A 19,464-nucleotide genomic window follows, 5' to 3' on the forward strand; every position below is an offset into this window, starting at 1 on the left:
CACACACACTCATACACACACACACACACACTCATACACACACTCACACATATACACACATACACATACACACACACACTCATACACACACTCACACATATACACACATACAGACACACACACACTATTATTAGTTGACTATTAATGTTAATGAAGATGATCATATAAAGTACACTGGAGGAATCTAATAATGTGTTTATTTCTACAGACACCATGAAACTGTGTTTCCTGATTCTACTGTCAGTGCCAGGTGAGGGAACAAACATTTACTCAACCTCATACGGTTTAATAATAATACGGATATAATAAGGGCTCGCCCCGTCAGGACATGCCCACTAACCTATAACCCAAACTTAACAACTATCAGATGGTACAAATACACACAAACAGCTTCAGTACAAGAGCATCTTCTGATTTTCAGGGGCATTTCCACCCGAAGATCGACTTAATAATGATCCGAGTACTTCTGCGTCCGTTCCTTTTTATCCCAAAATGGAAAGTGCGGTTTCTTCTTTATTGTGTTTAACAGCGATGAACAGAGTTAGCAGATACAAACTCATTTTCTGTTTAAGAAGTAATAAAGAGAAAGGGCTTTGATCATTATTTTAAAAAGTAGTTTCAGCTTGAATATTTGATACGCACATGTGGAACGCCCCTTTCGTCTGATTGGTCAACCCACCCGTCTCTTGCCTAACCCTACAGGCCAGAGCTGGATCACTCTGCATTTGTCTTAATGTTCATTCAAATGGTCCCGAACCGGCACTCACTGTAGAATATGTGTGATATGGGTTAACTAACACCTGCCTCTAATGGACGACGAGTGAGAGATCACAAGCCTCATCACTGGGGTTGCAGACTGGGAGTTGGTCTATTATATATCATTGGTGTACTTGATAACATTGTATGATTTTGTAGTAGCTGTGTATTTGTGTCTGTGGTGAGCAGGGCGGAGCGGAGTGGCATCTGAGCAGAGCGAGACCAGTGTGGCACGCAGGTAGATGTCATTCGCCACTTATCTTCCCGGCCTCGCTGTGCCCAGACACTGCTTATCTCCGCTCTGCCCAGACGGCGCTCCGCCCAGACGCCGCTCATCTCCGCTCCGCTCAGACGCCGCTCATCTCCACTCCGCCCAGACGCTACTCCGCTCTGCCCAGACGCCACTCCGCCCAGACGCCGCTCATCTCCGCTCCGCTCAGACGCCGCTCATCTCCACTCCGCCCAGACGCCGCTCATCTCCGCTGTGCCCAGACGCCGCTCATCTCCGCTGTGCCCAGACGCTACTCCGCTCCGCTCTGCCCAGACGCCGCCCAAATTGGGCCGGTTGCTAGGGAGGGAAGAGTCACATGGGGTAACCTCCTCGTGGTCACTATAATGTGGTTCTCGCTCTCGGTGGGGCGTGTGGTGAGTTGTGTGTGGATGCCGCGGAGAATAGCGTGAAGCCTCCACACGCGCTACGTCTCCACGGTAACACACTCAACAAGTCACGTGATAAGATGCGCGGATTGACGGTCTCAGACGCGGAGGCAACTGAGATTCGTCCTCCGTCACCTGTATTGAGGCGAGTCACTACACCACCACGAGGACTTGGAGCACATTGGGGATTGGGTGATATAAATTGGGGAGGAAAAAGAAGAAAATAATAAAATAAAAATAATCACACATCGTTGAGTGACTGAAAGAAGGGAACTGATGATTTTTGTGCATAAATAACTTGGAAATGTAACTGTTGATGATGTGTTGTGGTGCAGGTTTAATTCTGGCTCAGAACTATGATGATGATTACACCGATCCCTTTGGTGAGTCCATCTTTAAATCTTTAAATGTGACTCAATCATACAGTTCTGCTGCTTATCACCTGATGTGCTTGTGTTTCTATTACAGCCAGCAGCAACAATTATGACCTATATTACTGTAAGTGTCCCACACAACACTTTTACACTCTTAACAATCATAATTACTATTAAATACATTGCTTGAGTTACACACATTTCTATTATATATAGAGAAATGAGCCGTGCGCCCCATAGCATGTATATCTCTATGGAGGATATATCAATTATTTTCATTTTAATAAATTAGTTTATTTACAAATACTATTTTGTTATGTGATGACGGTAGAAAAAGGAAAACTGAAAAAGTTTTCGTGTGGCCTTCATTAAATGACTTCAGTGGCCCTATATTCAGAGCGCTAGTGCTAAGCGCAGCACTACGCCATTAGTCATTAGCACAAAGTGAATGGGCGTGGCCATGATGTTTTGGTATTTTCATGCAAGCGTGCGCTAAGTCTTGGTGCAAGTGAGTTGGGCGGAATTGCACGTGCAAAGCGCTAATGGGACGGTCAAGTGTAGTTTAATTCGGAGGTTCCAACGTCTGTGTCCTATTATATAGTCCATTCCCTCAAACACCATCGATATAAACATACAGCACATTCATAAGGAGTCGGACGTGTAAACGGACTGTGTGCAATGAATGAGAAGAATAGAAATATGGACTTACATTTATTTGTGCATTAACTGCGTCCTTTATATGCATGGCAAATGTGCTTCTCATCAGGATTTGTATTTACGCTCCATTAAATTATAGATAATGTAAGTATTGTTAATAATGTTCATCTACTGACACACATGATGTATTTACAGTGATTGTACTGGAGTGCACTTCAGTTCTACCAGTTAATATTGATTTTGAAAAATTAAACCAAAAATATTACAAACTTAATTGAAATCACACTTCGAACTAAACAAAAATATAATTAAAATAATGAAGTGGCCAAAATAATCATACCAAATTTCTTCCGCTGGCGCCTTTTGCAGTGACTTAAAAATCACTATGACAACCGGTGGAAAAATACCAATATAGTTTAGATCAGAAATACAATTGTAAATATAAACATCATAATAACAATTGAAAAATAAATCATGATCTATAGATAGTTTAACACAAATCTCTTGAATATTTGTTTAATTAAACCGCTACAACAGTAATCGTCAGGGATTTAATTCGATTTTCCACAATATTTTACGAGTTTGGACTTGATTGACTATCACCGCTGGAGTCGTGAGTTTGAGTCCAGGGTGTGCTGAGTGACTCCAGTCAGGTCTCCTTAGCAACCAAATGGGCCCGGTTGCTAGGGAGGGTAGAGTCACATGGGGTAACCTCCTCGTGGTCACTATAATGTGGTTCTCACTCTCGGTGGGGCGTGTGGTGAGTTGTGCGTGGATGCTGCGGAGAATAGCGTGAAGCCTCCACACGCGCTACGTCTCCATGGTAACACACTCAACAAGTCACGTGATAAGATGCGTGGATTGACGGTCTCAGACGCGGAGGCAACTGAGATTCGAGAGTCACTACGCCACCATGAGGACTTGGAGCGCATTGGGAATTGGGCGTTACAAACTGGGGAGAAAAAGGGAGAAAATCAAAAAAAGAGTTTGGACTTTATTACCATCTGCTGGTGGAATATCCAAACTGCAAAGGCAGGCACTGAATGTGGACTTAAGCTACGTACACACTGCCAGCGACTTTATCGCTGCAGGTCGCCAGTGGCTGGCGGTGAAGTCGCTAGTGGGTGTTCCCACTACTGGTTGCCTAGTAACGTTTATAAATGACATTCACGGATGCCACTCCATTGCTGTTGACAGCGAATCTCTTTTCTTGCCACTAAAAACAAACATTTTGTAGGGAAAAGACTAAATATAAATGGAATCAGTACATAAAATGCTTTATATCAAAGATGAATGAGAAACAAGGTGAGCCGTTAGCATAGCGGCTGTTTATCTGCGGCGAAAATTCAAATGTCGGTCTGTATGGGTCCATAAAATCCCCGCGATCTCAGATACACCTTTCCACGCAGTATTTTTCTTTAAAATGTCCTTGTACGTGGGAAGAGACATATCATAGAGCACTGGAACATTTCTAACAGCAAGAATTAGCCTTTCATCCATCTTTCCGTTACTGCAGGAGCTGAGAGAGAGAGAGAGAGAGAAGGATCACGTGAGCTCTCCCGTCGTCTCTCCTATTGGCTGTCGCTTCCGTTAGTCGCTCCAAAGTTGAACTTTTCTCAACTTTGTCGCGTCGCTGGACACGCCCACATCTAGCGCCAACGGTCGCGACAGCTCGTATCGCCGGAAGTCGCTGTGCTCGCATTGAAAATGAATGGTATTGAGTCGCTGTCGCGCGCGATGTCGCTGGCAGTGTGTACACACCTTTAGTGCTGAGATACTACCTGCTTTTGAAAAGTCTTAGCGCTTTGCGCCACTTCCTTTACATACAATACATCCACAGTTTACGCGTCTGCACATAGTATCGCAAACACTCCCACCTACGGCCACTTTCGCTTTGCACTAGCACAAACATTTTGCTTAAAATTTGCGCTCTCAGTACAATCGGATAAGACGTTGCACACTAGCGCATAGCGCTGAGTTTTGCGCACTCATGAAAATAAAGCCCTGTATGTTTAAATACTACAGAACCAGGAGTACGACTCATAAACAAAGACTGTAATGTGGTATGTTTGATTGTAGTAGAGTTAGCACTTTTCGTCATGTGAATAAGGGACGCATGAGCATTTTGAATACGGGACGGTGATTCATCATGGAAAAAGAGCATGTTTATTTGTGCGATTCCGCTTGGTGGTGCAGAAATGACACTTCAGCTTTAATATCGTTGGTACATACTCAGAAAATGTTGTTTTTCTCATCAACAGATCCACCGGTGTCTCAACAGGTACAAGCGCAGACTTCAGGACCAGAACAGAGCGGTGTGCCTCCATCAGTCTTTAATCATCATGTCTCTATTACTGAGCTTCCTGTCTTAAACACATATTTTGTTTTCGTTTCAGTGGTGGAGTTTCAGACAGAGCCCACAGAACCGGGACCGCTGGGTGAGCTATAAAACCTTGATTAAAATACTGACGGCAGATGAAGTTTGTGACGGGTTTGATAGTGTTTGTTGTGTATTTGTAGACTGTCGTGAGGAGCAGTATCCCTGCACGAGACTCTATTCTGTCCATCAGCCCTGTAAACAATGTCTCAACAGCATCTGCTTCTACAGGTCACAACTGATTAAATATTTTACAGCCCAGCACTAGTCTGATACTAAACACTGAAACATCTCGTCACATCTTCTGCTCTTTGTCTGTACAGTCTGCGTAGAGTTTATGTGATCAATAAGGAGATCTGTGTGAGGACCGTCTGCGCCCATGAGGAGCTGCTGAGAGGTCAGTACGAGTGTGTGCACTCTAGTTTGAGGATTCATTTGTCCCCAGAAGTGAGCTAAAGCTAACAAAACTTTATATAAAACAAACAGAAGTCTATGATATGCCTTCATGTTGTATTATTACCACACTTGAGCACAGACTAACCGTTGATGTCTCTCTCTCTGTAGCGGATCTGTGTCGTGATCAGTTTTCCCGCTGTGGTGTAGCTGCACTCAGTGGCCAGTGTGGAGCGATGAGCGGCGGCTGTGCCAAGAGCTGCGGATCCTGTTAAACACACACACACACACACACACACACACACACTAGCCCTGGTACTGCCAATCAGATGCTGATAAACACACTGCACTCAAACTCTTGAGCTTTATTAGGCCAGAAACATACTCCACGCAAATTAACATTTGTTCTTGTGTTGCTGTGGCGGCAATAAACGTCTTACTCCAGGGGGCGACAGAGTTTCCTACTGTGATAAAGTCATCGGTTGATCTGAAAGAGAAAACGGACTATAGAAGACTTAGCATTGCTAAGAATACACCGTTTGCGTCGTGTTATGAATTCCACTCGGACACTTTTATGAAACTGAGCTTGGTTAGCTGTACGTTTGCCTTCGTGTACTTGTGTAGAGTATGTTTCAGGCCTAAATCCATCAAACTCTCAACTGTCACCCCTCCACGGATTTACAAAACGTAGGATGTCCGGGGAAGAGACATTCATATATACGAGTAAAGCACTACATGATTTGGTAGGGTTACACCCTGACTACACCAGATGCGAGTGATGCGACAAAAGCAGATCGGCGCCATTATAATTAACGATGATGTCTACACTGGACGCGTTGCGCCATGTCAGCCAACGGTAAACAGATGTCCCTTTCAATTTAGTGCTGCTGTTACTCCTGCCAACAAGACAAATGGACGAAGAGTTTTAGAATGTTCGTTAACTTAATTTCAACGCGACTAGTGTAGACAACCTCTAGCTGTTGTGATGCGACATCGCTCCCATCTGCTGTAGACAGGGCATTAGGTTTAGTGTTGGGTTTTAGTTTCTCTGACCAATCAGACGGAACTGTCCAATCAGGTATGGCTTTCCTAATGAATATAAATGACTCGTCTCCTGCCATGCTTCGTTTCGGAAACTCGCTGCTCCTACTCTTCTTAACTTTATATATTTCTCCGGCAGCATCTGATGTTACTCTGTTTTTTGGGCTCATATAAACTGATATTTACTGTAGTAATCTTTTTATTTTGGCCTGTATGTTGCCTCTGGTGCTATTGTATTTTTTACACTGGTGCAGGAGAAACAGAGATGTCACTTTTGTATTATTACTGCTTCACTGTGTCATTGTTCAGTGTTGTTATTGTTGTTTATTGTGCCATGGGGTGTTACACTGAACCCAGACTCAAACCCTCATATCTGATCTCACGTCAGAGTTATAGACCTGTGAGCACTGATCGGTGTTCAATATCTTCAGCTACTGACCGCAGACCTGCACAGATGACTCAGTCTGGGTTCAGTTTTAATATACTCACCATTTATTACTGTAATACTGGCTGTTACAAAAGCTTTCTAAATATATTTGCAATATTGAAATAAACACTTTTGTAATTTAAGATAATTCATTTTAAACTTATGAGACACTCGCAGGTAATCGGGGGAAAATAAGGATAAAAGTGTCTATTTCAAGTATTTTAATGATTAAAATGAAAATGATAATGACATTGACACATTAGCCAAAAAAACAGGGCTGACAAGCACCTACCTCCGTTTCAAACAAGAAAACGGAACAAAGATACAAAAAACTAAACTAAATAAGTAATGTGGGTCTTTAATCAAAATCAAAAACATTCTTAAAAGAAATTTGGCGTTAAGTATCCTAAAGTTCACCTCACCACAGAAATTCGCGCCAATCCTGTCGGTTTTCGCGCGCGACATTTCTGAGCAGGTTCTGCTGCTGGAGTGAAGCGCGCGAACGACAAACAAACCGCAAGAAATCTGACAGACTTTTGACAAGATCGATTTTGACAGTTAATTTAAGTATCTCATTAAGTGAGACTCTTCAAAGATCATGTGTCGTCGGATTAATATTCAAATTAATCGTAAATTAATCCCTTAATCTTCAAATCCCGCAAAGAAAAGAAAAAAACTCTTCATTAAGTTATATTTTAGATTCTGACCGGCACATTGCGTCGAAAGGTGAGTAGTTTACATCACTGTTCAATAAAACTATATAACATTTAAAGACCTCGCAATAACTTGAGGAATAAATATTATAACAATCTAAGAATTATGAAATACAATGATAACATGTTCTCAATGGTTCTTCAAAAAAACATTTTCTCACATTTGCTTTCAGTCAGTTCAGTCTCTGAAATAAACGAACATTATAGTAAACAAAACATATTCAAGTATTCATGTTCAGTATGTATCTCAGGGAATGCGAGTACTGCATTCATTCATTATTACACAGTTATAATATAATATTGCTCATGTTAAAACATATTGACCTGATATTTTCAGTTTGCTATAAAAGAAACTCCCTTCAACAACCACAAACCCAGTAAATTACCAGTAAAGTTTGGACACATAAGCTCATTCCTGATCATTACTATTTTCCACATGCTAAAATAACAGTAGTCAACAGAACTATATAATTACACAAATTATAGTATGGCAGTTTATGTTGTGACCAATAACATGAAAACATAAATTCAGTCAAGTGAATCCTAATCATCGTCTGGTAGTTTATAACCCCAAACACTGATGTCCTTCTGTGTATCTGATGTACATGAAGTGGCAGTTCTCAGATCAGCTTACAGGAGACGTCATTATCGGTGTTCTGCGTCGAATCTCCTGCTGTAGCTGCTCCTTCAGAGTGGACAACTGTTCCTCCAGACCTTTGACCCGCAGACGGTGGGCTCTCTCTCGGGCCGCAAGCGTTCGTTCAACTTCTCTCTGACTGAGGCGCAGTCTCTCGGCCTCACGTTGAGCGTCCTCCCGCAGACGGGCCGACTGCTCACTCACGCTGTGATTCTGCTCCAGTTCTGCCAGCTGAGTCTGAAATAAACATTTGAAACACAACATTGAAACAAGCCTCTTCCAGCTCTCTGTTCAATTTTTGAGTACTCCTTCGAGAACCATCCGTGATCTGCATATTTGACTTAGCAGCCCCCTTGGAACGCCCAATTCCCAATGTGCTTTAAGTCCTCGTGGTGGTGTAGTGACTCGCCTCAATCCAGGTGGCGGAGGACGAATCTCAGTTGCGTCTGAGACCATCAATTCACGCATCTTATCTTGTGACTTGAGCATGTTACCGTGGAGACGTAGCGCGTGTGGAGGCTTCACGCCATTCTCCGCGGCATCCACACACAACTCACCACACGCCCCACCGAGAGCGAGAACCACATTATAGTGACCACGAGGAGGTTACCCCATGTGACTCTACCCTCCCTAGCAACCGGCCCAATTTGGTTGCTAAGGAGACCTGGCTGGAATCACTCAGCACGCCTGGATTCAAACTCACGACTCCAGGTGTGACAGTCAGCGTCAATGCTCGCTGAGATACACAGACCCACTTGGATGCCCTTCCTGATGCAACATGGGGGCTGGGGAAATTTTAGAGACTCCACAAGAGTCACTTATCCTGCATGTTTTTGGACTTGTGGGGGTTAGGGTTACATGGGGGAGAACATTCAAAATCCAAACAGAAAGGCCAGTTGAGCCGGGACTCGAACCTAGGAGGCGACAGTGTTAACCACTGCTGCTAAACATTGAGCCACCGTGCAGTCCATTTTCTTCTCATTTTCGAGTACTCCGGTTCAGACAAATAAGGCTGGATACAGAAATGCACCACCACTTCTACTACAAACTCTTCAGACATGTTTTGTAAGTTCGGTTCTCTGGTTTGTGTGAAGCTGAGTTTCTATAATGGCACTTTTGAGATTTTGATTTCTTTCTCATCAAATCTTATCGTATGCTTTCATAACATTCATGAGTCTCATGAATAATTAATTAGACTTCTGAATGATACTTTTGTGGGTTTTTTGAAGCTTGAAGAGGTGTCACCATAAACTGCCAATGTATGACATCACTGAGCACAACATTTATTCACTATTTCTCCCTTTGTGTTCAGAACAAGACAGAAAGATATATGAGGTTATAACAACACAGGGGCGGGTAAACAATTAATTAATTTTCATGTTTGTTTGAACTATCCGAAATCACTAAACTAAGACCAAAATTTCGGCTGTTCTGACTTGGGTTGCTGTGACTTTTCTTACTGATCCGACTTTCCCATAACTGATGAACAAAAATAAATACAAATACAAAATCACATGATGGACTGAACAAACAGCCCAAAAAATGACTGTGATTTCAAACTCCATCTGTGAAACCACTAAAATGTAAACAAGACATTTAAGTATAGAGAATCCATCTATCCGTCTATCTATCTGTCAGTCCATCTATCCACCCATCTATCTATCTGTCAGTCCATCTATCCGTCTATCTGTCAGTCCATCTATCCATCTATATCCGTCCATCCATCCATCTATCTATCTGTCCGTCTACCCATCCATCCATCCATCCATCTATCTATCCATCCATCCATCCATCTATCCGTCCATTCATCTATCTGTCTGTCTATCTATCAATCCATCCATCCATCCGTCTATCTATCCGTCCATCCATCCATCTATCAATCCATCCATCCATTTATACATCTATTTCTATTTATCCATCACTCTCTTTCCGTCTGTCTCTCTATCTATCTATCTAGTTATCTTTCATATATCTATCCATCCATCCATCTTTCTGTCGAACTGTTGGGCCTGTAAACCCTTCAAACATGAAGCTTTTAAAACTATTTTAAACATGATCTATCCAGTTTGCGCTGTAATATAAATAAAACAAACGAATCAACCTCCAAACATTCATCTAAAGTTCTGCCACCAACCATAAACATGTGGGGAAAAAACGTTTATAATAAACATTTTCAAAACCATAAACTAATGCTGCGTTTACGTCATGTCGCAATTATTGTAATTACCAGATGACAACTCGTTTCGGTTCTTTTAACATGACATCATGACAATCAAGTTGGAGCTTTTGAAGAATTCCAAGTTATTACGAGTTATTATGGTCTTTATAAGCCGTAATCTTGTAATTACGGTAATTCTGATTTGACATGAACGCACCATCACACGGAAACAACAGGAAAGGAGGTACCCACCATAGCAACAGCAGAAACCATAGCAACCCCCTACAAGACTACCAAACACAGGACACTGAAACTGAAGCTGTTGTTACTCACCAGACATGACGCTATCTTCTGTTTCACGCCGCACAACTCTTCCTTACACACGCAGTGATAAAAACATCACACACTTGACAGTATTAAAACTCATGAACACATCGTACTGTAGTTATGTGACGCGAGTACCTGCAGCAGCACAATCTGTCTCTGGGCGTCCTGCAGCTCTTCTTCTGTGCTGTTCAGCGAGCGGTCCAGTCGCCCTTTCTCTGCACACAGACGCATGCTGCTCTCCTCCGTCTTCAGTTTCTGTCGCTCCACCTGCAGACAAACACATCGATTCAAAGTCACACTGCAGCTATTGACAACCACACTGTGAACGTTGTGTTCAGACAGACAGCTGTCTCACCTTATCCAGTGTGTTTCTCAGTGCAGTTTTGTCTTTCTCCAGGCGGATGGCCTGTCTCTCTGCATCTCTCCTCTCGGTCTCTAGTAACGCCACGGCTCTCTGCAGGCTGCGCAGGCGCTCCTCTGCAGATGCTTTGTCTGTCTGCGCAGACTGTAGACTGCGCTGCACCTCGGCCAGACTGTCGGATCTCTGCCGCAGAGCCTGAACGCGACCAGAGAAAGAGCGTTTTGGTTCACATCAGGGTCTCTTTAAGTGTAAGCACCCTGAGACACACTAAAACACACTGACCTCCTGCGTGTTGTGCATCTCTGTCTCTAGTTCAGATCTGCGCAGCTGACTCTGGGTCAGTTCTGACTGCAGTGTCTGCACACGCTCCGTGAGAGTGGCCATGTTACGCTTCCCATCAGAGACGGACGCTCGCAGTCCATCCACACGCTCCTGAAACACAACACATCGGTCTGTCTGCTGTACTCTCTCTCACTCTGCCCGTCTGTCTCTCTCCTCTCACCTGCATCTGTCTGCGTTCATTCTCGGCCTGTCCCAGTGTTTTCTGCAGTGCAGCGAGTCGCCCCTGGGTGGCGCTGTGAGCCGCAGTGGTTTCCTGCAGACTCTGTGAGAGTGCGAGCGCTCGCTCTCTCTGAACACTCTCTCCATCCTGAGCTTTAGACAGCAACACCGTCAGTCTGTCCACCTCCCTCTGAAGAGACGAGACGCGAGACTCGCACTCCGCAACCTGAAAGATATGTATATTTGATGAGCTGTTGTGTGCAAGATGTATAATTAAGGAGGTGTTATGCGTTAGCACCTGTTTAACTGCGCCGTCATGTCGTTCGTGCGCAGTCTGTTTCTCCGTCTCTCTCTCCTTCAGACTCAGTCTCAGTCTCTGTAGCTCGCCCTCTAGACTCCGCCTCCCCAGCTCCACTCGCGTGCCACGCCCTTCAGCCACCTCCAGAGCCTCACGCAGCCGCCGGCGCTCCGCCTCTAACCGCGCCTCTCCGGCACGCAGCTTACTGCACTGCTCCTGCAGGGGGTGACAGTGAGTTAGTGTCTTATTGACGTGTTAAGACAACAGTTGTGTGTTGTGGTTTATCAGACCTCGACATGTTTGCGTTCAGTGTCGGTGTTGAGTAGCGTTCTCTCCAGCTCTTTGATTCTGTCGTTTAACGCTCGTCTGTCTCGCTCTCCTTTCCGCAGTGAGTCTTCCTGCTGCTGCAGCAGCGCTTGAGCGGACGACAGTTTCACATCCACAGCACGCTTATCTAAACACACATTTGGGGACATTGTCAACTGGAAAAACATAAAGTAAACATAAGTAATAATAATATATTGTAAAAACGTTAAATCCATTAATAAATGAATGTAAAAGATTTCAAAAATAAAGATGTAAAAATTATGCATAGCGTAAAATAAATTCAATAATGTCATGTAAAAATGCTTTATCAATGCATAGCATACAGTGAGGAAAATAAGTATTTGAACACCCTGCTATTTTGCAAGTTCTCCCACTTAGAAATCATGGAGGGGTCTGAAATTGTCATCGTAGGTGCATGTCCACTGTGAGAGACATAATCTAAAAAAAAAAATCCAGAAATCACAATGTATGATTTTTTAACTATTTATTTGTATGATACAGCTGCAAATAAGTATTTGAACACCTGAGAAAATCAATGTTAATATTTGGTACAGTAGCCTTTGTTTGCAATTACAGAGGTCAAACGTTTCCTGTAGTTTTTCACCAGGTTTGCACACACTGCAGGAGGGATTTTGGCCCACTCCTCCACACAGATCTTCTCTAGATCAGTCAGGTTTCTGGGCTGTCGCTGAGAAACACGGAGTTTGAGCTCCCTCCAAAGATTCTCTATTGGGTTTAGGTCTGGAGACTGGCTAGGCCACGCCAGAACCTTGATATGCTTCTTACAGAGCCACTCCTTGGTTATCCTGGCTGTGTGCTTCGGGTCATTGTCATGTTGGAAGACCCAGCCTCGACCCATCTTCAATGCTCTAACTGAGGGAAGGAGGTTGTTCCCCAAAATCTCGCAATACATGGCCCGGTCATCCTCTCCTTAATACAGTGCAGTCAGCCCTGTCCCATGTGCAGAAAAACACCCCCAAAGCATGATGCTACCACCCCCATGCTTCACAGTAGGGATGGTGTTCTTGGGATGGTACTCATCATTCTTCTTCCTCCAAACACGGTTAGTGGAATTATGACCAAAAGTTCTATTTTGGTCTCATCTGACCACATGACTTTCTCCCATGACTCCTCTGGATCATCCAAATGGTCATTGGCAAACTTAAGACGGACCTTGACATGTGCTGGTTTAAGCAGGGGAACCTTCCGTGCCATGCATGATTTCAAACCATGACGTCTTAGTGTATTACCAACAGTAACCTTGGAAACGGTGGTCCCAGCTCTTTTCAGGTCATTGACCAGCTCCTCCCGTGTAGTTCTGGGCTGATTTCTCACCTTTCTTAGGATCATTGAGACCCCACGAGGTGAGATCTTGCATGGAGCCCCAGTCCGAGGGAGATTGACAGTCATGTTTAGCTTCTTCCATTTTCTAATGATTGCTCCAACAGTGGACCTTTTTTCACCAAGCTGCTTGGCAATTTCCCGTAGCCCTTTCCAGCCTTGTGGAGGTGTACAATTTTGTCTCTAGTGTCTTTGGACAGCTCTTTGGTCTTGGCCATGTTAGTAGTTGGATTCTTACTGATTGTATGGGGTGGACAGGTGTCTTTATGCAGCTAACGACCTCAAACAGGTGCATCTAATTTAGGATAATAAATGGAGTGGAGGTGGACATTTTAAAGGCAGACTAACAGGTCTTTGAGGGTCAGAATTCTAGCTGATAGACAGGTGTTCAAATACTTATTTGCAGCTGTATCATACAAATAAATAGTTGAAAAATCATACATTGTGATTTTTGGAGTTTTTTTTTTAGATTATGTCTCTCACAGTGGACATGCACCTATGATGACAATTTCAGACCCCTCCATGATTTCCAAGTGGGAGAACTTGCAAAATAGCAGGGTGTTCAAATACTTATTTTCCTCACTGTATTTTTTATTCTAAAAATGTAAACCGGTTATTTTATGGTCATATTTTATATAAAAACAATAGACAACTATGATATAATGTGTGTGTGTGTGACTGTGTGTGTGAGTGTCTGTGTGTGAGCGTGTGTGTGTGAGAGTGTGTCTCTGTGTGTGTGTGTGTGTGTGTGTGTATGAGTGTGTGTATGCATGTATGTGTCTGTGTGTGTGTGTGTGTGTGTGTGTGTGTGTATGAGTGTGTGTATGCATGTATGTGTGTGTGTGTGTGTGTGTATGAGTGTGTGTATGCATGTATGTGTCTGTTTGTGTGTGTGTGTATGTATGTGTCTGTGTCTGTTTGTGTGTGTGTGTGTGTATATGAGTGTGTATGTGATGTGAGTGTGTATGTGAGTGTGTGACTGTGTGTGTGTGTGTGTATGAGTGTGTGTATGCATGTATGTGTCTGTTTGTGTGTGTGTGTGTGTATGTGTCTGTTTGTGTGTCTGTTTGTGTGTCTGTTTGTGTGTGTGTGTGTGTGTGTGTATATGAGTGTGTGTATGTGAGTGTGTGTGTGTGTGTGTGTTTGTGTGTGCGCGCGCGCGCATGCATGTGTCTGTTTGTGCGTACGTGTCTGTTTGTGTGTGTGTTACCCTCTTGGCACTCTTGTAGTGTGTTGTGTAGTTGGATGAGTCGCTGATGGGCAGAGTCTCTCTCTCCCATCACTTCCTGTAACTCCCTCTGCAGTGACCCCAGCTGACCCCGTGCCTCGTCCTAACACATATTTGCACATATGATCACTGTATGTTACCACATGATAAGTGAGAACAGTGTGAGCACATGCGCTGTGAATATAAGAGTTTACCCGTGCTCTCTGCGCCTCTCGCAACTCCTGCAGGAAATCTCTCAGGCTGCTGCGCAGTGATTCAGGGTCGAGCTCCGGCAGGGCAACGGGCAGCGGGGCGTCCGTCTTCTCCGGAGATAACGGCTGCAACACCACAGTGTTATCAGGAGAGACGTCACAGGCCACATCTGACAAAAAGAGCAAATACAAGAGATGCCGAAATAATCAAACCGCATGAAACGAGACTCTTTACATCCATTTCATTTATTCAAAACACAATTTATTTGTTACCCTTTTGATTTTGGGGCAAACTATGATTTATTATAGTTACCTATTTTTTTTTTAAGTAAAGAAAGCATTATTAAATTAGCAACTTTTAAAACCGTGTTTACAAAGATATTTGTGAGGGTCACCCTCTTTAAACCATTTTCTCCTGACCTTTGGGTGGCGACAGTGAGCACTGTAGTGGAGACACACTCCTGTGGCGTGACAACATCCCAGAGGTCACAGATGAAGGGGAGGAGCCTGCCGGACTCCGCCCCCTACTGCTGCTCCGCCCCGGTGCCGATGCCCAGCGTACGCGTGAGTGCCGACTGCAGGCTGCACAATCTGAACTCCAGATCCCTACGGCCCGCCTCCGCTCGGGATAACTCCGCCTCCGTTGCAGCCAGACGTCCCTGCGCCTCACTGAGCTGCAGCTGCATCTGCGCAGATGCGTCAGAGGCAGTTTGAGCGCGCACGTAGAGGTTACGTGCCTCGTCCTGTAGCTTCTTCTCACAGCTGCGAGCTTCTTGTAGCTGTGACGTCAACTCTCGCTCACGACCGTGCCAACACAACTCGCTCTCACTGAGACGCCGCTGCAGAGAACACAGCTAGAGAGAGAGAGACAGAGCGTTTACAGTCGTTATGCTAACGTCCGCGGGTCTCGTGAACGTGAAGCAGGTCTCACCTCTTTGTGAAGAGAGTTTCTGTTAGTTTCAGTGTCAGTGAGTCTCTGTTTGAGAGAGATCAGTTCTCGTGATCTCTCTTCATCTCTCTGCTCTTCTGTAGACAGACGCGTCTGCAGTTCAGCCACCTGCTTTCCCTTCTGCTCACGATCCAAGTCCACTACTTTCACCTGACGGCAGAGTTCACATCCACATGAGACTCCAAACCGCATCATCTGTATTCAACATTATTTACAGCGTGTCTGTCTGACCTGTCTGCGCAGCTCCTGCAGCTCTCTGCGCGCTTCTAGTCTGGATCTCTCCACCTCACGCAGGCAGCTGCGCAGATCTGACACCTCCTTCTGCGCAGACGCTAGATTCTCCTCCAGCAGCGACAGCTTCTGCTCTCTCTCCTCACACACACGCTTCACACTGAACACACAGATTGCATTGGCCAATCAAAACACTGAAGAATCCATCCAATCTATTACATCCTCATTAGTATGCAAGATTAGAATTACACTCCCCATCACCAACCAAGTATATAGTGTGTAGAACAAGTAGGTGTTCGTCTGTCACCTGATCCTCTCGCTCTCTGCCGCTCTCAGCGCCTCCCTCAGCTGCCCGTTTGATTGGCTGAAAGCATCCCTTTCTTTAGTGACATCAATTAGGGAGCGCCGTAGCTCCACCCCATCTCGTCTATGCCCCTCCCCCGTATCCCGTATTTGGCACAAATGTTTGTCCATCTCCAAAAGATCCCGCCTCGCAGTGTCGCTGCTCTCCTCACTGGCCGAGAGTAGTGACCGACATTCTTCCAACTAAAAGAGAAAACATCGCAAAAATATACTTTATATATTATGTGTGTCTTGTGTATTAGATACATGTAATATGTGTTTTACTGTTTGTATCGGATGTTTTTTTGATGACAAAACTGGCATTCAAATACAAACCTCTTGTAGTGCTGTATCTGCTCGTGTCTGCTGGTCTGCGCAGTTCTGCTGCAGTCTGCGCAGCTCGTGGCCGTGTGAAGTGACTGTGTCCTGCAGCTGACTGCGCAGTTCCTGTAGCTCTGCATTTAGAGCTGCGACTGCAGCCTGGAAAGAAAATAGAACCTCAGATTACAACACACTCGCTCGAGATTTCGGAATAAATAAAACTGAATTTTAAAACTTTGGGGGAACGATCCCTATAAAGTCACAAGCGGTTCTCACCCGCTCCTGGTCTTTGAGCATCACCGTCTCTCGGTTCAGTCTCTCGAGCTCCAGTGTTGCAGTACTCAGCTCTGCCTGTAGAGAGCACACTTTCTCAGACAGAACCGCCTTCTCCGCCTCCTTCATAGACAGCGCCTGCACAAGCAATCAGACAGGTTAACAAAAAAATGATGTCAGTGCTGAAGCAGCACATGCACTTCCTGTCAGGATCTCACCTGAACTTCCTTCCTGCTTCTCAAATGTGCTTCCTGTCTGTGTCACTCATGCGCTTCCTGTCTGTCTGTTGCATGTGCTTCCTGTCTGTGTCTCTCATGTGCTTCCTGTCTGTGTCTCTCATGTGCTTCCTGTCTGTGTCTCTCATGTGCTTCCTGTCTGTGTCTCTCATGTGCTTCCTGTCTGTGTCTCTCATGTGCTTCCTGTCTGTGTCTCTCATGTGCTTCCTGTCTGTGTCTCTCATGTGCTTCCTGTCTGTGTCTCTCATGTGCTTCCTGTCTCCATTTTGCATGTGCTTCCTGTCTGGGTCTCATCTGCTCTTCCTGTCTGTGTCTCACATGCGCTTCTCTTACCTGCTGTTTGTCGGTCTCTGCCTGTAGCAGTCTCTGGTCCCTGATGCGCTGCTGAGAACAAAGTGCTTCCTGAAGTTCATCTCGCTCTCTCTCCAGCTTGTTCATCTGCTCCTCCAGTTGTTCTCGGACCCGTCGCAGCGCCCTCTCCTGTTCAGCCTCCAGACTGCGCCCCAGCACCTCCTACACCATACAAAGATAAACAACAAAGTTAAATGATGTTTTAACAACAATATATATTATATGGATAGAAGTATATATAAATATACAGTTTGAAACCCTTCTGTAGAAATCAGAGACATGGACAGATTTACTTATACACTATATTGACAAAAGCATGTGGATGCCAGAACATCACATGAGCTTGTTGAACATCTAGTTTCAATGCTATTGGCATAACTGTAGAGCTGCTCCTCTCTTTGGTCAGACACTGATCTTGGATGATGATGGGGTCAGAATCTCAAATGTGTTTCGGATCTGGACTTGGAGCAGGTCAAGTTGGAAGCACAGATTGCACTAGAATGTCATACAGATTTGTCCTCTAATGACAGGCATAGCAATCCTGTTAATCAGGAGCGAGTGTGCAAGTAGTGTACTGAATTCACATTTCAGACCTTCTCATTGATCAGTCTCTCCAGCTCCTCCTGGTGGTCAGAGAGAGCAGTGCGCAGAGATCGCTGCGCTTCCTGTTGCGCTGCTGTTAGCGCATCTCTCAATGCGTCTCTCTCTCTTTCACTCTGAGACTGAACTGTCTCTCTGTCTGCACGCAAGCGCTTCAGTTCCACTAAACACACAACAGACAAAATAAATCTGAACAATTACAGTTTAACACAGCTATGCCAATTAAAAAGCCTCCTCATTGAATTCTACAATAAGTCTGACTCCAGTCCTCTCATGTACCCGTCATGTTGTCATTGCGCAGTCGCAGGTTCTGGTTTTCAGACTCGAGTTGTTCACGTCGAGATTCAGTCTGATTCATCTGCTGTTGCACCTCGAATAGACTCGACTCTAAAGCCTCTCTCTCTGACCTACACAAACACAGTTACACATGACACCATATACACACAAACACACTTTCAGATGAGGCAAATTATACTGATGAAAATAATAATACATCAATAACATCACACAAATATTCAGATAAATGGTCTCGCCTGAAAGCCGCGAGCTCTTCCGTCAGTGTGGCGTTTTCTCTCTCGGATGCCGTAAGCTGAACCAGAAGCCCCGCCCTCTCCCGTGCTAGCTCCGACCGGACACGCCCAGCTTCTTCAAGAGCAGCACTCTGCCGATCTCCTTCACCACGCACAGAGCCAAGCTCCGCCTCCAAACCACTCACCTCGCCAATCAACTGTGATTGACAGCGGTGCATCAGAAAAACATTTGCATGGAATTGAGAGAGAGAGAGAGAGAGAGAGAGAGACAGACAGAATCACCTGTGCCATTTTGTCGTGTAGTTTGGCTCTGTCTGCCCGCAGTGTCTGAAGCTCCGCCTCCAGCCCCACCCTCAGCAGCTCAGAGTCCTGCAGTGATTGGTGGAGAGACAGACGTGCAGAATCCAGCTCCAGTCTGTCCTGCTCGGAGCGCACCAGCTCGTCTCTAATGGTCAGTTTCTCTTGTTCTGCTTCTCTGCGCTGAGACAACAACACACTCCTCTCCTCCTCCAGCTGTCAATCAAACATAGTGACATTTAAATACACATCATACATCATCAAGTCAACATGAGATCAGCATTGACCCTGTTTACCAGTCTTATTGTGCATGATCTTTCATCAAAACAACTTTTCTTTTCTGATGACATCACCAAGGCCGTGTGGGCAGGGTTAAATAATATGAACCAACGTTTAGACAGACCGACATACCTGTATAATGAGGCTGTTGAGTTCCGATTTGTCCTGTGCGAGACTTTCATTCATGCTGCTCATTTTAGCGAGTGAATCTCTGAGAGTCGATTCTTCAGAATGAAGCTTATTGACCAATAGAGAGAGATCTGCCTGACTGCACTCACACTGCAACACACA

At 44.7% G+C, this 19,464-nt stretch overlaps 2 protein-coding genes across 2 annotated transcripts in view; one reads left to right on the forward strand and one right to left on the reverse strand.

Annotated features, from left to right (window-relative positions):
- mfap2 (microfibril associated protein 2) overlaps positions 1-6,789 on the forward strand; it is a 17,679-nt gene extending 10,890 nt beyond the window's left edge. The window contains exons 2-9 of the mRNA XM_052123687.1: positions 209-250; positions 1,749-1,796; positions 1,882-1,911; positions 4,706-4,759; positions 4,841-4,882; positions 4,965-5,052; positions 5,145-5,218; positions 5,386-6,789. Coding sequence (XP_051979647.1) covers positions 214-250; positions 1,749-1,796; positions 1,882-1,911; positions 4,706-4,759; positions 4,841-4,882; positions 4,965-5,052; positions 5,145-5,218; positions 5,386-5,489 — 477 coding nt within the window. The 5' untranslated portion in view covers positions 209-213 and the 3' untranslated portion in view covers positions 5,490-6,789. The remainder of the gene's footprint in view (positions 1-208; positions 251-1,748; positions 1,797-1,881; positions 1,912-4,705; positions 4,760-4,840; positions 4,883-4,964; positions 5,053-5,144; positions 5,219-5,385) is intronic.
- LOC127640950 (rootletin-like) overlaps positions 6,447-19,464 on the reverse strand; it is a 52,533-nt gene continuing 39,515 nt past the window's right edge. The window contains 22 exon segments of the mRNA XM_052123686.1: positions 6,447-8,269; positions 10,653-10,784; positions 10,873-11,073; positions 11,161-11,310; positions 11,381-11,605; positions 11,678-11,893; positions 11,968-12,131; positions 14,556-14,676; positions 14,768-14,934; positions 15,185-15,300; positions 15,302-15,618; positions 15,696-15,863; positions 15,945-16,104; positions 16,252-16,490; positions 16,623-16,766; positions 16,884-17,018; positions 17,450-17,629; positions 18,061-18,230; positions 18,347-18,474; positions 18,601-18,794; positions 18,880-19,110; positions 19,306-19,452. Of these exon segments, the coding sequence (XP_051979646.1) occupies positions 8,021-8,269; positions 10,653-10,784; positions 10,873-11,073; positions 11,161-11,310; positions 11,381-11,605; positions 11,678-11,893; positions 11,968-12,131; positions 14,556-14,676; positions 14,768-14,934; positions 15,185-15,300; positions 15,302-15,618; positions 15,696-15,863; positions 15,945-16,104; positions 16,252-16,490; positions 16,623-16,766; positions 16,884-17,018; positions 17,450-17,629; positions 18,061-18,230; positions 18,347-18,474; positions 18,601-18,794; positions 18,880-19,110; positions 19,306-19,452 (3,954 nt within the window). The 3' untranslated portion in view covers positions 6,447-8,020.

Source organism: Xyrauchen texanus, chromosome 50 (genome assembly GCF_025860055.1).
Source record: "Xyrauchen texanus isolate HMW12.3.18 chromosome 50, RBS_HiC_50CHRs, whole genome shotgun sequence".
NCBI classification, from domain to species: Eukaryota; Metazoa; Chordata; class Actinopteri; order Cypriniformes; family Catostomidae; genus Xyrauchen; species Xyrauchen texanus.